This window comes from Chenopodium album, chromosome 7 (genome assembly GCF_948465745.1).
Source record: "Chenopodium album chromosome 7, dcCheAlbu1.1, whole genome shotgun sequence".
In the NCBI taxonomy this organism is placed as follows: Eukaryota; Viridiplantae; Streptophyta; class Magnoliopsida; order Caryophyllales; family Amaranthaceae; genus Chenopodium; species Chenopodium album.
In genome coordinates this window covers 74,548,078-74,562,566 of record NC_137840.1, presented here as the reverse complement: position 1 = coordinate 74,562,566, position 14,489 = coordinate 74,548,078, and the positions used below count along the sequence as shown (strand labels likewise).

Below are 14,489 nucleotides of genomic sequence, written 5' to 3'. Positions count from 1 at the left end.
GTAGGGAAATTTGCTTATTTTGGGACACGACACACGAGTACATTGAGATAAAATAAAGGAAAGGGTAAATTCAATGACTAATGCAGATTATCAACATCTAACCATTGCTATGGGTAATGACATGAATACCAAAGTTTCTGTCATATATACAGGATGTTTTCAAAATCACCTTCAAGTTGTTTGAACTACATATATTACAAGTCAATTGGAGAAATAAGCAGACTCTTATAAAGGAATAAAAAAAACTAAAAATTAAACAGCATCATAAGCTCAACAAATCAAATGATATCAAGCCGATACAAGCCCCATTGCACGGCCATCAGATACAATGTCATGTGGAAGATCTAAGAATATCAAAATCAAAGCCATCAACCTGCAAAAGAAATATCATACTTAGCTACCACAAAAATTGAAGAAAATAATCAATAACCACCAAAAAACAACCTTGACAGTTGGTATTGAGAAGAATTTGCAGAAAGGATCGAAGAAAGTACCTAAATTGGAAAAACTCCCTGGAAGCACCGTGCAGCTCTCTCCAGTGGGGGCATACAGGATTCAGCAATACACCAAAACCAATTGTTCCAAGTTATTTGGCAATGAACACACTGGTAATAGCTAAATGGTGAAGTGGAAAACACACAACAAATAGATTTTCCTCCACATGCTCAATTTCCAGAAAAAATTATGAATTAAGATTAACTAAATTGGACTAGCTTGTGACTCAATTACATATAATGGAGATATAATCTTTTGTTATACAGCTCCCTGTCAGTAATACCCTATTGCCTAGTGTCATAAAATCATTGTACAAATGAAATTTGCTACCCACAACAATCCCTTACTAACCAGAAGATAAATAGGACAACAAAGTATATCAACTCTTTTTCCTTTTGAATACAGGATGAATGGTTTCATTGGAAGAAACAAGTTTGTCGATTCTAGAAATGCACTCATTCATCCTTTTTAAAACCTTGGGAATTGCAGAGATGTTACTAGAAATCTTATCTCTAAGCAATTGAACTTCATCAGGCGTTTTTTCACTGTCATCAACTTCTAACTGTGTACTGGAGTTACCATGGCTAGATTCTGCACCTGTAAACAGAGAAAGATGGTCGACACTCAATAAGGTGAACACAAAAGCTGGCAATGAGGCCCTAAAAGGCAACTAATTGGTAACAGACTTAGAAGCATGAGTGAATTCAAGAAAAACAAAAAATGAACCAAATATAGGACTTTTTTTAACAATTTCTTATTTCTTCTTCGCATATGTAAAGAAATGGTGAAGCAAATACATGTGGATCACCACAATCAAAGGATTGCTATTAAAATGACAGCAGGCAAGCAACATAAACTGGAGGTCTTACCACCACACCCCCATATTAACCATTATTACTTATTAGTACCTTCTCAACCTAATTTCATTACATGCAAATGGTTTGCTTTTAATTGTTTCATTGAGAAGTCATATAGCAAAGGCTACAAAATGCATCAGACATAACTTTCATAAGGCTAAAAATCCTATTGATGAAAATGCAATCAATTACTCATGTGATCACTTAATCAATATCTAGGAACACAAAAGGCATTTGGTTTTGTTGACTCATTTTCATCACCTACTCATGGCCAAAAGTTAAAGGATAGAATAGTCTCCTGGCCTGCTTGACACTCCGAACAGGGATAGCAAAACCTTGAACCTTGCATTGGCACTGTCTCAGGTTTTCGGCCAACTAAAGATTGATAGGGTGAAAGGCTAAGCACCAACCAATTGAATGGAGAGAAGAGAGGTGCATATATATTAACCTAGAAACTTAAACTCAGAGCAATATGCCCAAAGACTTTGTACTTTTGTAGAGTATGAAAAGCCAGAAACAGGCTACCATGTGGTTTCACAGAATTGTACATGGACAGTAACAATAAGCTGGTTGAGCTCCAATAACAACGCGCAAATCCAACATATCTCCACAGATCCGAAAACCATTTGTAAGGTTTCTGAACTTCCTACTTTCAGGCATCGTTCTTAGTCTACAATTAGGTGCATAATTACACAAGCTAAGTCCCTCCAAAGCCATCTCAGACTTAGCAAAACACAAAAACACCACAGGCGCACTTAAAACAACCTAATTCATACAGCCTTACACAAACATCCCATTGTAAAATTTCCTTGCTCTCTTCTCTTGCATCAAACAATGCCACGGAACCACGATGGCAACACAAACTACTTCAAATATCACGAAAGAGAGCTCAATAACTACATCACCAACCCTACTACAGTACTACCACACAGATTACTCACTCATACGAATTTTTCTGCAAATTTCAGCAAAATGTAACCCCTTAATCACTTACTAACCCTAAAAATCTCCACTTTCACATTAAAATCAACATTGAAGTTAAATTCAAACTCACTTGAAATTCAAAATCGAAATTAACAATCAAACCACAACAAAATTCTCAAAAAAAAAAACCTAAATTGCTTTAAACTGAAAATTCAAATTCAAAATAAAAATAAAAATTGACAACAACTCCAGCACCACATTACACAAATCACAAGTTTGAGAATTTAGCAAATAGTGACCTGAGTTGGGCCCGCAGGAAGGAGCGGGTTGGGAGACATCATCAAGGAGAGAGAAAGCAGGACGCTGAGAAGAAAGAACAGAAGCAAGATACGATTTCAAGTGATCAGGCAAAGTAGATCTGTATTCTTCAACTCTCATCGCCATTTCTTTAACTTCTTCTTCAAGCTTCACTGATTCTTCTTCTTCATCTTCATCTTCATCTTCTTCCTCTTCTTCTTCCTCTTCATCTTCTTCTTCTTCTTCTTCGCGAGTTGACTCGCCGATTCTGAGCTGGTAGGCCATTCCGAGTCACCGGTGATTCGCTCTCTTTCTCTCTCCTCTTTCTCTCTCTAGTTGGGTGACGTTAGGGCTTTCAATTTTTCGCGAATTTTTGGATTTTGATTTGAAATTTTATGGAAACCGCTCCTTTCTCCAGGTATTTGTTTCATCTTTGATTTCAGAAGTCAAATTTAATTTACGGATAAAAGTAGTAATTTTAATGTGATGTATTATGTTATTCAATTTCAAAAGAACAAACCAGTCTGGGTGGTGTAGTCGGTTATCACGCTAGTCTCACACACTAGAGGTCCCCGGTTCGAACCCGGGCTCAGACATTTTTTATTTTTTATTTTTCAAAACAATCACTGATCAAAATGACCAAAATTTTCATGATTTTTTTTTGTTTATGATGGTTAATGTTTGATTGATATTAAAAAGTAAAATTGAGAAAATCACAATTTTATGACAATTTCAACATCCCACAAAATTAACCAAATTCTCTAATGTAAATTCTTAAGAACTAGAGTGTATACGTGCATTAAATGACCAAATTTTTCATGATATTTTTTTTTGTTTATGTTGTTTAATGTTTGGTTAATATTAAAAAGTAAAATTGAGAAATCCACAATTTTATGACAATTTCAACATCCCACAAGATTAACCAAATTCTCTAATGTAAATTCTTAAGAACTATAGTGTATATGTGTATTAAATGACCAAATTTTTCATGAATTTTTTTTTTTTTTTTTTTGTTTATGTTGTTTAAAGTTTGGTTAATATTAAAAAGTAAAATTGAGAAAATCACAATTTTATGACGATTTCAACATCCCAGAAAATTTACCAAATTCTCTTATGTAAATTCTTAAGAACTAGAGTGTATACGTGCTAATGCACGGGATATATATACGATTATGTATAGTAATATACTTCGTAGTATACTAGTATGTATTTAGAAAGAAAAAAATAGTAGAATTGGAAGTTATAGAATTTTTTATTTTTAAGAAGTGGATACTATTTAAAGGTTATTGCAGAAAAAGAAATGCTTAGGTTTTGATAATTAAGGGTTTAGGACATGTTCACATTTACTGAACTGAGTTGGACAGATTGGAGCTGAACTGAACTAAATTGAACTGATTGGAGCTAAAATGAACTAAATTGAGTTGAAAGGAATACTTTATGAGAAAAGGAAATTAGGAACGGAGCTGAAATGAAGTTGAAATGAACTAAACTAAACTGATTGAAGCTGAAATGAACTGAAATTAAGCTGAATTGAACAGACCAGTATTGTGGTTGAATGTTAAAAACAATTCTTAAGTTATACGAAGTATTAAAGATTTATAAAGATGATAACTTCCTTTAATTAGAATTTTCCATGAAAATATATTTCAATAGAAAACCAAACGAGACCTTAATAAATAATTAGTGCATTGGTAATTTTTGCAATTCCTACTAGACAAATATACGACGTCGTTTCTAAGCCTCCTTCAACTACTGCTTCCCTCGGCATGCTTCTTGCTGTTTGCAGGTATGAGGTATCTCTTGTAAATTTCACTGCATTTCTCTCTCTTAAATACTTTAGCTCTATTTTAGTGATGACTTCAATTAATGGCTGATCAATTAAACTTATTTTAGCCAATTCTTATTCACATAATTACCAATTAATCCTTCTCTAAATTAGCTAATCACTGTACTAATTATCAAAACAAACATGAATTTTCTTACTCTTTCAAACCCAAATCCCATCTTCAATCCACCTATTCTCTCACCTCACTGCACCAAATCTTCAATTTCAGCTTTCAAATCTGTTTCTGGGTTTTGTAGTGTGCCCAAATGGGTGCTCAATTCACAAAGAAATACGGGTTATTTTCCAAAACCCGAATTTGATTCTAAATTCAATAATGGGTATTCGAATATGGGCAAAAGGGTATCTGGGGCATGTTTTAGTTATACAAATGGTGATGATTTTGAGAGTGAAATTGAAGAAGATGAATTTTACATGAGGAAGGGTGTGGAGCTGGCTAAGCAGGCAATTGGGTGTACTAGTCCTAATCCTATGGTTGGCTGTGTTATTGTTAAAGATGGTCAGATTGTTGGTCAAGGATTTCATCCTAAAGCAGGACAGCCTCATGCTGAGGTAATTAATTAGTACTAATTAATCACTTCATTCGTCTTTAAAAGTTCTTCCTCTTTGTATGATGGTTGTCTAAAAAAAAGCTTGATTTTGATAGTTTTATTGTGATGTAAAAGCTAATTTTGATTATCCTATATGGTATGTTTTTGTAAATGAAATGTGGTGTAATGCTAATTGTATTCATAGCAGTAATCCTGATATGCTTGTTTTGATGGTCAAATTTTGTTTGGGGATTTGTTCATGGTGCTTATTGGATGTTATATTGTTGTAGTTGTGTATGTGGAGAGTATACTTGTCTCATATTCATCATTTCGTCGTGACAGTTTTAGTTTCTGTTCGTAGTTTTTAATGATGCTAAGGTGAGATTTTGAAGGTATTTGCATTGAGGGATGCTGGGGAACAAGCTGAGAATGCAACTGCTTATGTGACCTTGGAACCCTGTAATCATTTTGGGAAAACGCCTCCTTGTTCCGAGGCTTTGATCAAAGCCAAAGTGAAGAAAGTTGTGGTTGGAATGGTGGATCCAAACCCCATTGTTTCTTCGAGGGGGATTAAAAGACTTCAAGAAGCAGGCATTGAAGTCGTCGTTGGAGTAGAGGAAGATTTGTGTAAGAAGCTCAATGAAGCATTCATCCACAAAATGATTTCTGGAAAGCCGTTTGTGACTCTCAGGTACATCTTATGATATCTTATAGTGATGTGTAATGGTTTATGATTTGCACTGAACAACATATGTACATGAATCCATGAGCTTATTGTTCTTACATAGTTACATACAAATTACAAGTGTAAAAAATTATAGGAAATGTAGGTTGTGCATTATGTGTTTCCCTTTGGTGGTGAAATTGTTTTTTTCAGTCATAGTAATTTTTTTTACTAGCTAAAACATGGATGAGTGTGCGCTTTTAATACCACTTCATTTGTATAATTGTATTTCTAAATAAATGGTACACTAGGTTTCTTTTACTAGGTTTCTTTGGTTTGTCTTCACGATTACTTGCATTTTTGGCTAATAGTTACTAGTGACTGACTTGCAGATATACCATCTCCACAAATGCTGTGCTTTTAGATCAGCTGGGGGAAAAAGCCACCGAGTGTGGAGGATATTACTCTCAATTACTTCAAGAATATGATGTGATAATACATGCAACCACCACGATGAACCAAGAGCTGTCATTCCTTGCATCACAAGAACCAAATGCCCGCCAACCTCAATACATTTTTATATCCAAGAAATCTGATTTTCTTCATTGGAATCTCAATCTGCCTGCTGAAGCAAACTGTAAAGCAATTATATTTTCTGACAAAGAAGTAACTCTAGCCTCAGAATTGTCTCAGAAGGGTATCGAAACAGTGGTTATGGATGACATAAGTTTGGATGCTATTCTGGAGTATTGTGGTAGGCAAGGAATGTGCAATGTATTGATAGATTTGAGAGGGAAGCTTGATGGACTGGAAGAGATTCTGGAGGAAGGATTTCTGACAAATTCAATGCAGAAGGTGGTAGTGGAGGTTCTGCCTCTTTGGGCAGGGAATAAAACTTCTTGCTTGACAAAGATGAGTGTTGCTCAAAGTAAAAGGTTGACGAACTTATCAACTAGGATTGTACGTGATAGTGTATTGCTCGAGGGATATTTTTGATATTTATTCATTCTTCGATGATAATAATATGAAAAATACAGTTTACTCAGTTGCTTCATGCTCCTTACACTCCTTAGCATCTGACTGTAGAGAGCCAGAGATATCAGAGAATAATGAGCTTAAGCTCTTGCTTCAAAGTATACTTTGTACTACTGACAAAAAATTTCAATTTCTTTCTCATACAACAGAAATGTTTTAATATTGTGGGAATAATGAGTGTATTTATGCAGAACTCAACTTAATATATATATTCAAAGAGTCAAATATTTTACAAAAAGAAGCAGCATGTGCTTTAACTACATATATACTGATATACAAATGACTACAGATCATTACTTTCTGTACATGTATGTTTACAAGAGTACAAGCAAGACTCCTTGTTGGCTGTTAAAACCATCAAATGGCAGAAATATCCCCGTTGTTCTATTCTGTAATCGTCCCTTTGAGCTTTTATAACACTCTCAAATGATATTTTCGGAATAAAAATTCAGTTTACATTGCATCATCTGGGTGCTTGGAAGTTGCATACTAGTTTCAGTTGAACGACTCTCATTGGGTATACTGAAGAGTGCTGGCATGCATAAGCTGGGAAAGCTGGCAAGTTTCATCAAATCTTATCACCCCTTGAGGCTGGCCAACCATTGGTGGAATGGTTGTTGTAATGGATCTTCCTTTTAGAAGCGACCTGCACTTGAATTGTCTTCTGGACTGCAATAGCTTCCTGAATGTTGGTACAAAGCACCTTGCACAGCTCATCTAGTGGAAGCATAGGGAAGGGCTCTTCTATAAGGACACCAACCTGCACAGATTTTGAACACCAGACGTCAATATCATGAGAATGCATAAGCAAGATTCACCACAGAACAAAAGCAAGATTCACCAAACAACAAAGACATAAGTTACAGTATTTTATACTGAAGGATATGCACTATCAGATATCAGTTTCAAAACAAGGGGATAGGGAATACCTCTTCTATGCAGAACAAAGATGTTGCGCTAATAAACGTGGCAGGAATTACAATCCAGTGGCAATCATCCCATAGTATGACAGGTAATGTTAAATGCCAAAGAACGAGGAACCTTGAGGTCAGCCGGGTGTATGACAGAGGAATGGGTGTGCCCACTATTTGTTCGCAAATACCAATTCCATCATGGAAACAGGATAACTTCGAATCCTGCATTTTTGTGCTTAATTAAGAACTTGAATTTTTGAAATATTACCTTGACTTAGTTGTGTGGATCAATGAATCCACCACAACATCCAAAGCCTATAGCATACCTGTTCGGCTGTTACTTTGTTGAGACCACTTAACCTATTTCATCATAGTTCAAGAATATAGATGCATGATTCAGGGGGGAAATTTACCAATGCGTTCCTCTTATGCTCCTCTAAGTTCAACAACTTGAGGCTCTGAGACATGAACTGAATGATGCAATGCGGCCGGTGCTTTGAACTGAGAACTACTGCTAGATCATCTGCTTCAAGAACACTTTGGAGATCTCGCCTAACATCGGAGTCAGAAAGCAAATGGCACTGCAGAAATCAACATCCCCTAATTAAACCACAGAAATCATACAGAACAAAGTATCACCAAATGAAATACTCTATTTCTGGAGTTTCATGGTTCATTACAAACATTTCACTCAAATAATAAGCTGCATTGGGTTATAAAGCAGAAACAGGTTAATCTCCTTAACACCAAACCATCAATTCATCACATAAATTCTCACTCAACCTACAAACACCCTTTTATCTAGCCAATTGAAGACACAACATCAAAATCAAGCAGAAGGGCCAAGGCCAGCAGCATGCTGATAAGGTCATACAATTGTAATTACAATTTCAAAATAGGCTAAAAAATAAGAGCATAATAAATTAACAAAGAATAAAGCAATAGATAGATGATCAACCTTAAGGGCAATAGGAAAAGCCATGATGTACTGCAAAAGACTCCTCTTCATAACCCCATCATTCAAGTCATCTGCATAAGCAACTACCTCCCTAGCAAGTTCACTAGCCCCAGTAATGACCTTAGTCCAAGCATGCCTCCCTTCCTCATACCTCGAATACGAGGCCTCGGTTCGAAACACCAGCAGAAGGGCCAAGGCCGGCGCCGTAAGCTGATAAGGCAAGGTAGAGGCCCTCAACACAGGGAAAAATCCAGGCAACAAATGCATAGTCACTGCTGTATTGTACACAGAAACAATAACAGCCACAGAAGTGAAGAAAAGCACAGGTGGGACGAGAGAAACAATGACCCTTGAAGAAAGTGAAGACATTAGATGTCTTACATGCCTAAGAGAGCTTCTATGTTCAGCCCAACTTTGATGATTATACAAATTCCTCTTCTTTCTCATACCCTTTTCTTGAACTTCATCAGCCCAATCAGGTAAAGATCTCAAAATTGAGATTAAGTTTAGGGGTTTTTGGTGTTTTGGGGGGTTTTGGGGATCTGGGGAGTGTAAAGATTGGATTTTTAAGGGGAATTTGAAAGTGGGTTTTGAAGGAATAGGTAAAGGGGAAATTTTGAGGGTGAATTTTGGGGTAAATTTGGAAGAAAAAGGTGGTTTTGAAGGAGGGTTTATGGTTGGATGTGTAGAATTTGACATTGGAGGAATTTTTTTGGGTTTGAAAGATAATCGGAGAGAATTAGGGCAGAGAAACTTGGAGCTCAAAGCTGGGGTTTACACAGTGAGGAGAGGAGAGGAAAGGGAAGATGAAATGGGTAGTTAGAAACCGTTGATTGTGTAATTGTGTTAGATTTTTTAACACGTTTAACCTACTACTCCAGTATATTCTTATTTTTGGTATGGGGCTCAAATGAAACTAGACAAAATTGGACACTTTATAGATTTTTTTTTTGTCCATCCCACTCACCCCTGTCCAATATGGCAATATGCCAATATACTGTATATTGTATATACATCTAAATGTATATAAATTTTAACATTGTCTTCTCTTATTCCCTTCAATGCTAATTATAGATTCTATATTTAGGTGAACTTGTAAAAATTGACAAAATAACTTAAAATAATCTTTTTGGGAACACATTGTGAATGTGTGATCAAGTTGGTAAAGGTTCACTTTCAAAAAAATAGTTTGTCAAGTTGGTAAGGTTTACTTTTTCACAAATAAGTTGGTTAAGGTTGGAGAAAATATTGAATAAGTTATTTATTCTTAGAAAGGCTTCAATTTGGTAAAGAACATCATTAACGGGTGGCTAGATATTTCTTATTTGATATGATTATGCAAACTCCGAGGCTCCAATACATAATTTAGGCGTACACATGTTTTGATCTTAAACTTCGATGCCCAACTTCTCCCAATTGATATCAAGCTAGGATTGACTCATTTGATAAAGTTCTTACCTTAAGGCCCCGTTTGGTTTAATGTAAAACATTTTCAATGGAAAATTAGTTTTCATGAAAAATATATTTTCAAGGAAAAGCACAATTGCAAATTAGTTTTTCTTTGTTTGGTTACATACAAGAAAAGTCCAAGAAAAATAAAATAATAAGAGTGAAAATGTAAGGATCAATGAGAGGGAAGTAAAAAAAGAGGTAAGGAGGAGAGAGGAAAATGTGGCTTTCCTTGTTTTGGGAAGGAAAATGTTTTCCATCATTAAGAATGAAATTTTTCACCCTTGGAAAAATTGTTTTCCACCCCTTAACAAACCAAACAAAGGAAAATGGGAAAAAAAAAAATGAAAAATTCATTTTCCATGAAAACCTTTTACATCAAACCAAACAGGGCCTAAATATTAGAAAGTGTTTGGGTGTGACTTGTGTGAGAATCCCCTCACCTTTCACCCTATTCTCAAGTGTTTCAACTGTAAATGCTAGACCAAAAACTTGTGTGGGTTGAGGTCTACTCATGATCATTCTCGTTAAAATAAAAATTCTCAATTGACAGCCAATTTCATATTGACAAAGACTATACTAGTAAGTCAAACTGATGTAGAAGAATTCTGTATCACATTCTGACTTTGTAGGGGAAGGAATAAGACACCAAAACTGATACAGCGTATGGTAAATACTATGTGAAAAGAACAATAAAATGACTGATATAACTAGTCAAAAGCATACATTAAAAACACTTGTAATTAGTCTAAGTACCAAGCCTCTATATCAGTTAATGACAGGAGTTCCTATACTGTAAATCTGTAATGCACCATAAGCTAAAATAAAACAAAAGCGGGATCCTGAAACATTACATATATACAGACTATAGATTTCACTTGGCATTGCTCGACCCTGTCTTCCCGGCATCAGTTTCCTCCTGTTTCTTCTTTGATCCAAATATGAACTCCTTTGCTGAACGTTCTGCTGATTGTATCTTGTTTTTGATCTGCCACCAGTAAAATTACCCAATAGTATTAAAAAAATATATATATTCTTAACAAAAACAAGGAGCCTAACAAACATAAGAGTAGAGAGAAAAAGGTTTATAGACACTCAAAATCAGTGAGTAGAACTCTAAGCACAACAGCATGCAATGAGGAACACAACTCAGACTCTAGTCTAGTGATGGTTATGCATTGCATCACTCATGTCATAAGGTAGCGTAGATAAACTTTACTTCAAAAAGCAGTCATAAAATTTGTTCTTTTATTTTTATGTTGTAAAGTTCATATCTCACAGAACCAGTGAACCACAACAGTTCTCCCAAATATTATATACAGGCCTTTACCTCTCTAGATGTTTAAACATTTTCTGTTTTCTTCTCAAGAGAGCTTCTTGCAAAGTTCCATATGGCATAAAAAGGAATTTAATGTAAGATGGAAAGCTCTATAATAGTCCTAGAAACCAATTATTGCATTAACACAGGAGGTGTAATACAGATATATTATGGGATCAGCAGATTTGTCCTCCTGTACAGAAAATTACCTATATCTTGTTTGACTAAACACAACTTGTAGTATATCTCAATCAAAAACCAACAAAATTGACTTTGAGGTGGTTAAAATGAACATCAAACGAGAACAAAGCATCACAAAAGGCTCAAATTCATCGAGCACCATTGGCCTATTGTGGAGGTTTTGAATATGTAAGTTCCCCTTTGATTAGGGGATTGGATTGGATTGGAGAGTATCAAGCATTCATTCTAAGCAGCTGTCTACAAAAGATAAAGTGGCTCAATGCGCAAATCATGATGAAGTGGAACCAATCAACAAGAGCAAGAGAAACAGGACAATAATATTTGTTATGACAGGAATAAACCTAAAAATTGACACTGCCAATGAATAATTTTTTTTAACTTTCTAAAACATTGGCCAGTTTGTCACAGCATCATCAGCTATATGCCTACAGGGCTGTAGCATGCAGCGAAGAGACTGTAACCTTCGTGTTACTCCCTTCGGAAAAACTGAAAGCATTCTTCTTCACAGAAAATAGCAATTCAAAAGGATGCATATATATTCTGAGAACTTGGGCTAACTGCTTGAAACTGGCGCGATATTCAGGATTTAAGTAAAGCTGGAGCATGTTAAATGGAACCATTAAACTCTAAAGAAATTCTCATGCCAAAATTAGGCAAATATCCTATTTCGTAGTTACATAAATTATCTTGCTAAATGCAAGAAAGATAGCCCTTGACAATCTAATACTCTAACAAACCATACTATGCTACTAAAATGCAAGATAGATAACAAATTACTACATACATCACTCAATCATGACTCATGAGCACCCACTTGGAAACCACAAGTAGAGCATTATCACCAATTTGACACTTCAGATTAAACCAAAGACTTCCACAACTAGCCGAGTTCGGCCATCCAATTGAATCCACAATTGTAACCAATCCTTAACCTCAAGGCCACATAATAAGAGCACAAGCGGGTATTACATAAAACCAAATGAATGACCCGATTCAAATATTCAATTCCCATCACAAAGTTCAAAATGAAGCTAAATTGACAGTCATTTTCAAGCAAAACATGCATTACAAAATTCAGATTCATTGTAACATATAAACCCATTTCATTAACAAAACCCCAAAAGATCAAAGCTTTATCAATTTCCCCCGTAAACCAAAAAAAAATTAAAAAAATAGAATCTCAAATCATGGAAGTAATCAATTATTAATCACAGCATATAACAACTAATTTATCTACAAAGATCAAAAAATTACATCTGGGTATCACATAAATTGCAATTTCATGACCCATTTATCTATAATCAACAGAAAATTACAAGAAAATGGGAAAGAAGAGGGAGCTTACAGGGTCAAGAACATTAGGTTGAGGACCATAATCAGCGGTTAACAGCAAGTAAGCAGCAACACAAGTCCCAACCATGGTTGTGCGTCGTACAAGCTTGTCTGTGTTGGGATTCATCTTCTCTCATCCGATTTTCTTCTTCTTGCTCGCCAAACATGCTAGAATAATGTGGAAGGCCAACTCCATATAAAGGTGGACCAAGTTTAGTTTTTTTTTTTTAAATTACACTATATTAAGGGTTTGTTCTGTTCCGTTGAAATTCAGTTCAGTTCAGTTCAGCTCTTAATTTATGTCTAATGATATAAAGCCAAATTTCATTCTTTTAAGCTCTTATTACAACGACAACATTAACAAAAACAATAATAAAAATAATAATAATAATAATATATTATTATTATTATTAACAATAATAATAATAATAATAATAATAATAATTGAAATTATAATACTAATAATAATAATCAATAAATAATAATAATAATCATCAATAAATAATAATAATAAATAGTATATGTGTTTAAAATGATTAGAGGTTTCAAGTTTTTAATATATTTTCCATACATTTTATAATATATTTTCCATACATTTTATAATTATAATTATATAGTATATTTTTCGTAAATATTTTAATATGTACATTTGTATATACACATATGTATAGTAATAAATAATCAATAAATAATCAAAGATCACTAATCCGTAGTTAAAAATCACTAATTAATAAGTTCAGTTCAGTTCAGTTCAGCTCAGCTCAGTTCAGCTCAGTTCAGTTCAGTTCAGTTCAACTGAGTTCAGTCAATCGGAACAGGCCCTAAGATAATTATTTCACACAAAATGATGATTAAGCAATGTCACATATTATTAACATGGAGTCATTATTTTTATTCGTCTTATAGAAATTTTTTTAAAAAATATTAACTAGAATGTATCCGTGTTAAATGTCAATGAACAAATGTATTAAAATAATACTGTAATACAAAAATAAAATCTTTATTGAAATCTCTATAAAATGTTTTGTTGTTTGATTGTTATTGATTGAAGATAATTTATCTCTTTGTTCTTGCTTAATCAACTTTTTTCACCTCGTCTTGTATGCGGGCCAGCCACACCGTGTGACCCCTTAAAGTAACACCTATAACATTGATCAAGTAACCCCTGTAATACCAATCAAGTAACCCCTATAACACTGACTGAGTAACTCTATAACAATGATGAAGTAACCCCTTTAACACTGATCAAGTAACCCCCATTACATTAGCAAAGTAACCCCTATAGTGGCTGGCCGGTGTGGCCAGCCATATATAAGACTTTGTGAATTTTTTTTTTATTGCCTTTTACATGGTATAACTTACGTGGCAATAATATGGCACGCCAAATAAGTGCATTTCAATTTTTGCTCTCCTCTCATCCAAGTAGCTTTCTAACTTTGTTATCAATTTTTACTATGAATGTTTGTAAACATAAATTGTGTTTCTTTTTTCGTATCAAGTTGAATAATGAATTTGGATACTAGTGAGTAGTTGCATAAAAATTGGATATTGGTGAGCAGTATCATAAAGATTGAAACTTTCATTAATTACACTAATAAGTTTAGATAAAACTCCGGTTTATTGATGCGTATCAATACATTAAATATTATTACCATAAATAATTATCTTGCCG

At 34.5% G+C, this 14,489-nt stretch overlaps 3 protein-coding genes and 1 non-coding gene across 4 annotated transcripts; 2 read left to right on the top strand and 2 right to left on the bottom strand.

The window, feature by feature from the left end:
* Positions 1–669: 669 nt before the first annotated feature.
* LOC145638555 (uncharacterized) lies at positions 670–2,992 on the bottom strand. Its single transcript, XM_081689536.1, has 2 exons — positions 2,576–2,992; positions 670–1,092 (listed from the first exon to the last, which is right to left on the bottom strand). Exons 1-2 carry the CDS (start codon positions 2,856–2,858, stop codon positions 875–877), a joined length of 501 nt encoding a protein of 166 aa, XP_081545662.1. The 5' UTR covers positions 2,859–2,992; the 3' UTR covers positions 670–874.
* Positions 2,993–3,095: 103 nt separating this feature from the next.
* TRNAV-CAC (transfer RNA valine (anticodon CAC)) lies at positions 3,096–3,169 on the top strand. The gene has a single exon. It is a non-coding gene; the product is annotated as a tRNA-Val (tRNA).
* A 1,108-nt stretch (positions 3,170–4,277) lies between these two features.
* On the top strand, positions 4,278–6,872 carry LOC145639568 (riboflavin biosynthesis protein PYRD, chloroplastic-like). Its single transcript, XM_081690842.1, has 3 exons — positions 4,278–4,968; positions 5,339–5,637; positions 6,003–6,872. Exons 1-3 carry the CDS (start codon positions 4,543–4,545, stop codon positions 6,604–6,606), a joined length of 1,329 nt encoding a protein of 442 aa, XP_081546968.1. The 5' UTR covers positions 4,278–4,542; the 3' UTR covers positions 6,607–6,872.
* Positions 6,873–7,037: 165 nt separating this feature from the next.
* LOC145639569 (voltage-dependent chloride channel 1, chloroplastic-like) lies at positions 7,038–9,392 on the bottom strand. The gene is made up of 4 exons (XM_081690843.1): positions 8,518–9,392; positions 7,973–8,140; positions 7,575–7,781; positions 7,038–7,405 (listed from the first exon to the last, which is right to left on the bottom strand). The coding sequence occupies exons 1-4, from the start codon at positions 9,214–9,216 to the stop codon at positions 7,214–7,216; spliced, it is 1,266 nt and encodes a 421-aa protein (XP_081546969.1). The 5' UTR covers positions 9,217–9,392; the 3' UTR covers positions 7,038–7,213.
* Between the last annotated feature and the right edge of the window lie 5,097 nt (positions 9,393–14,489).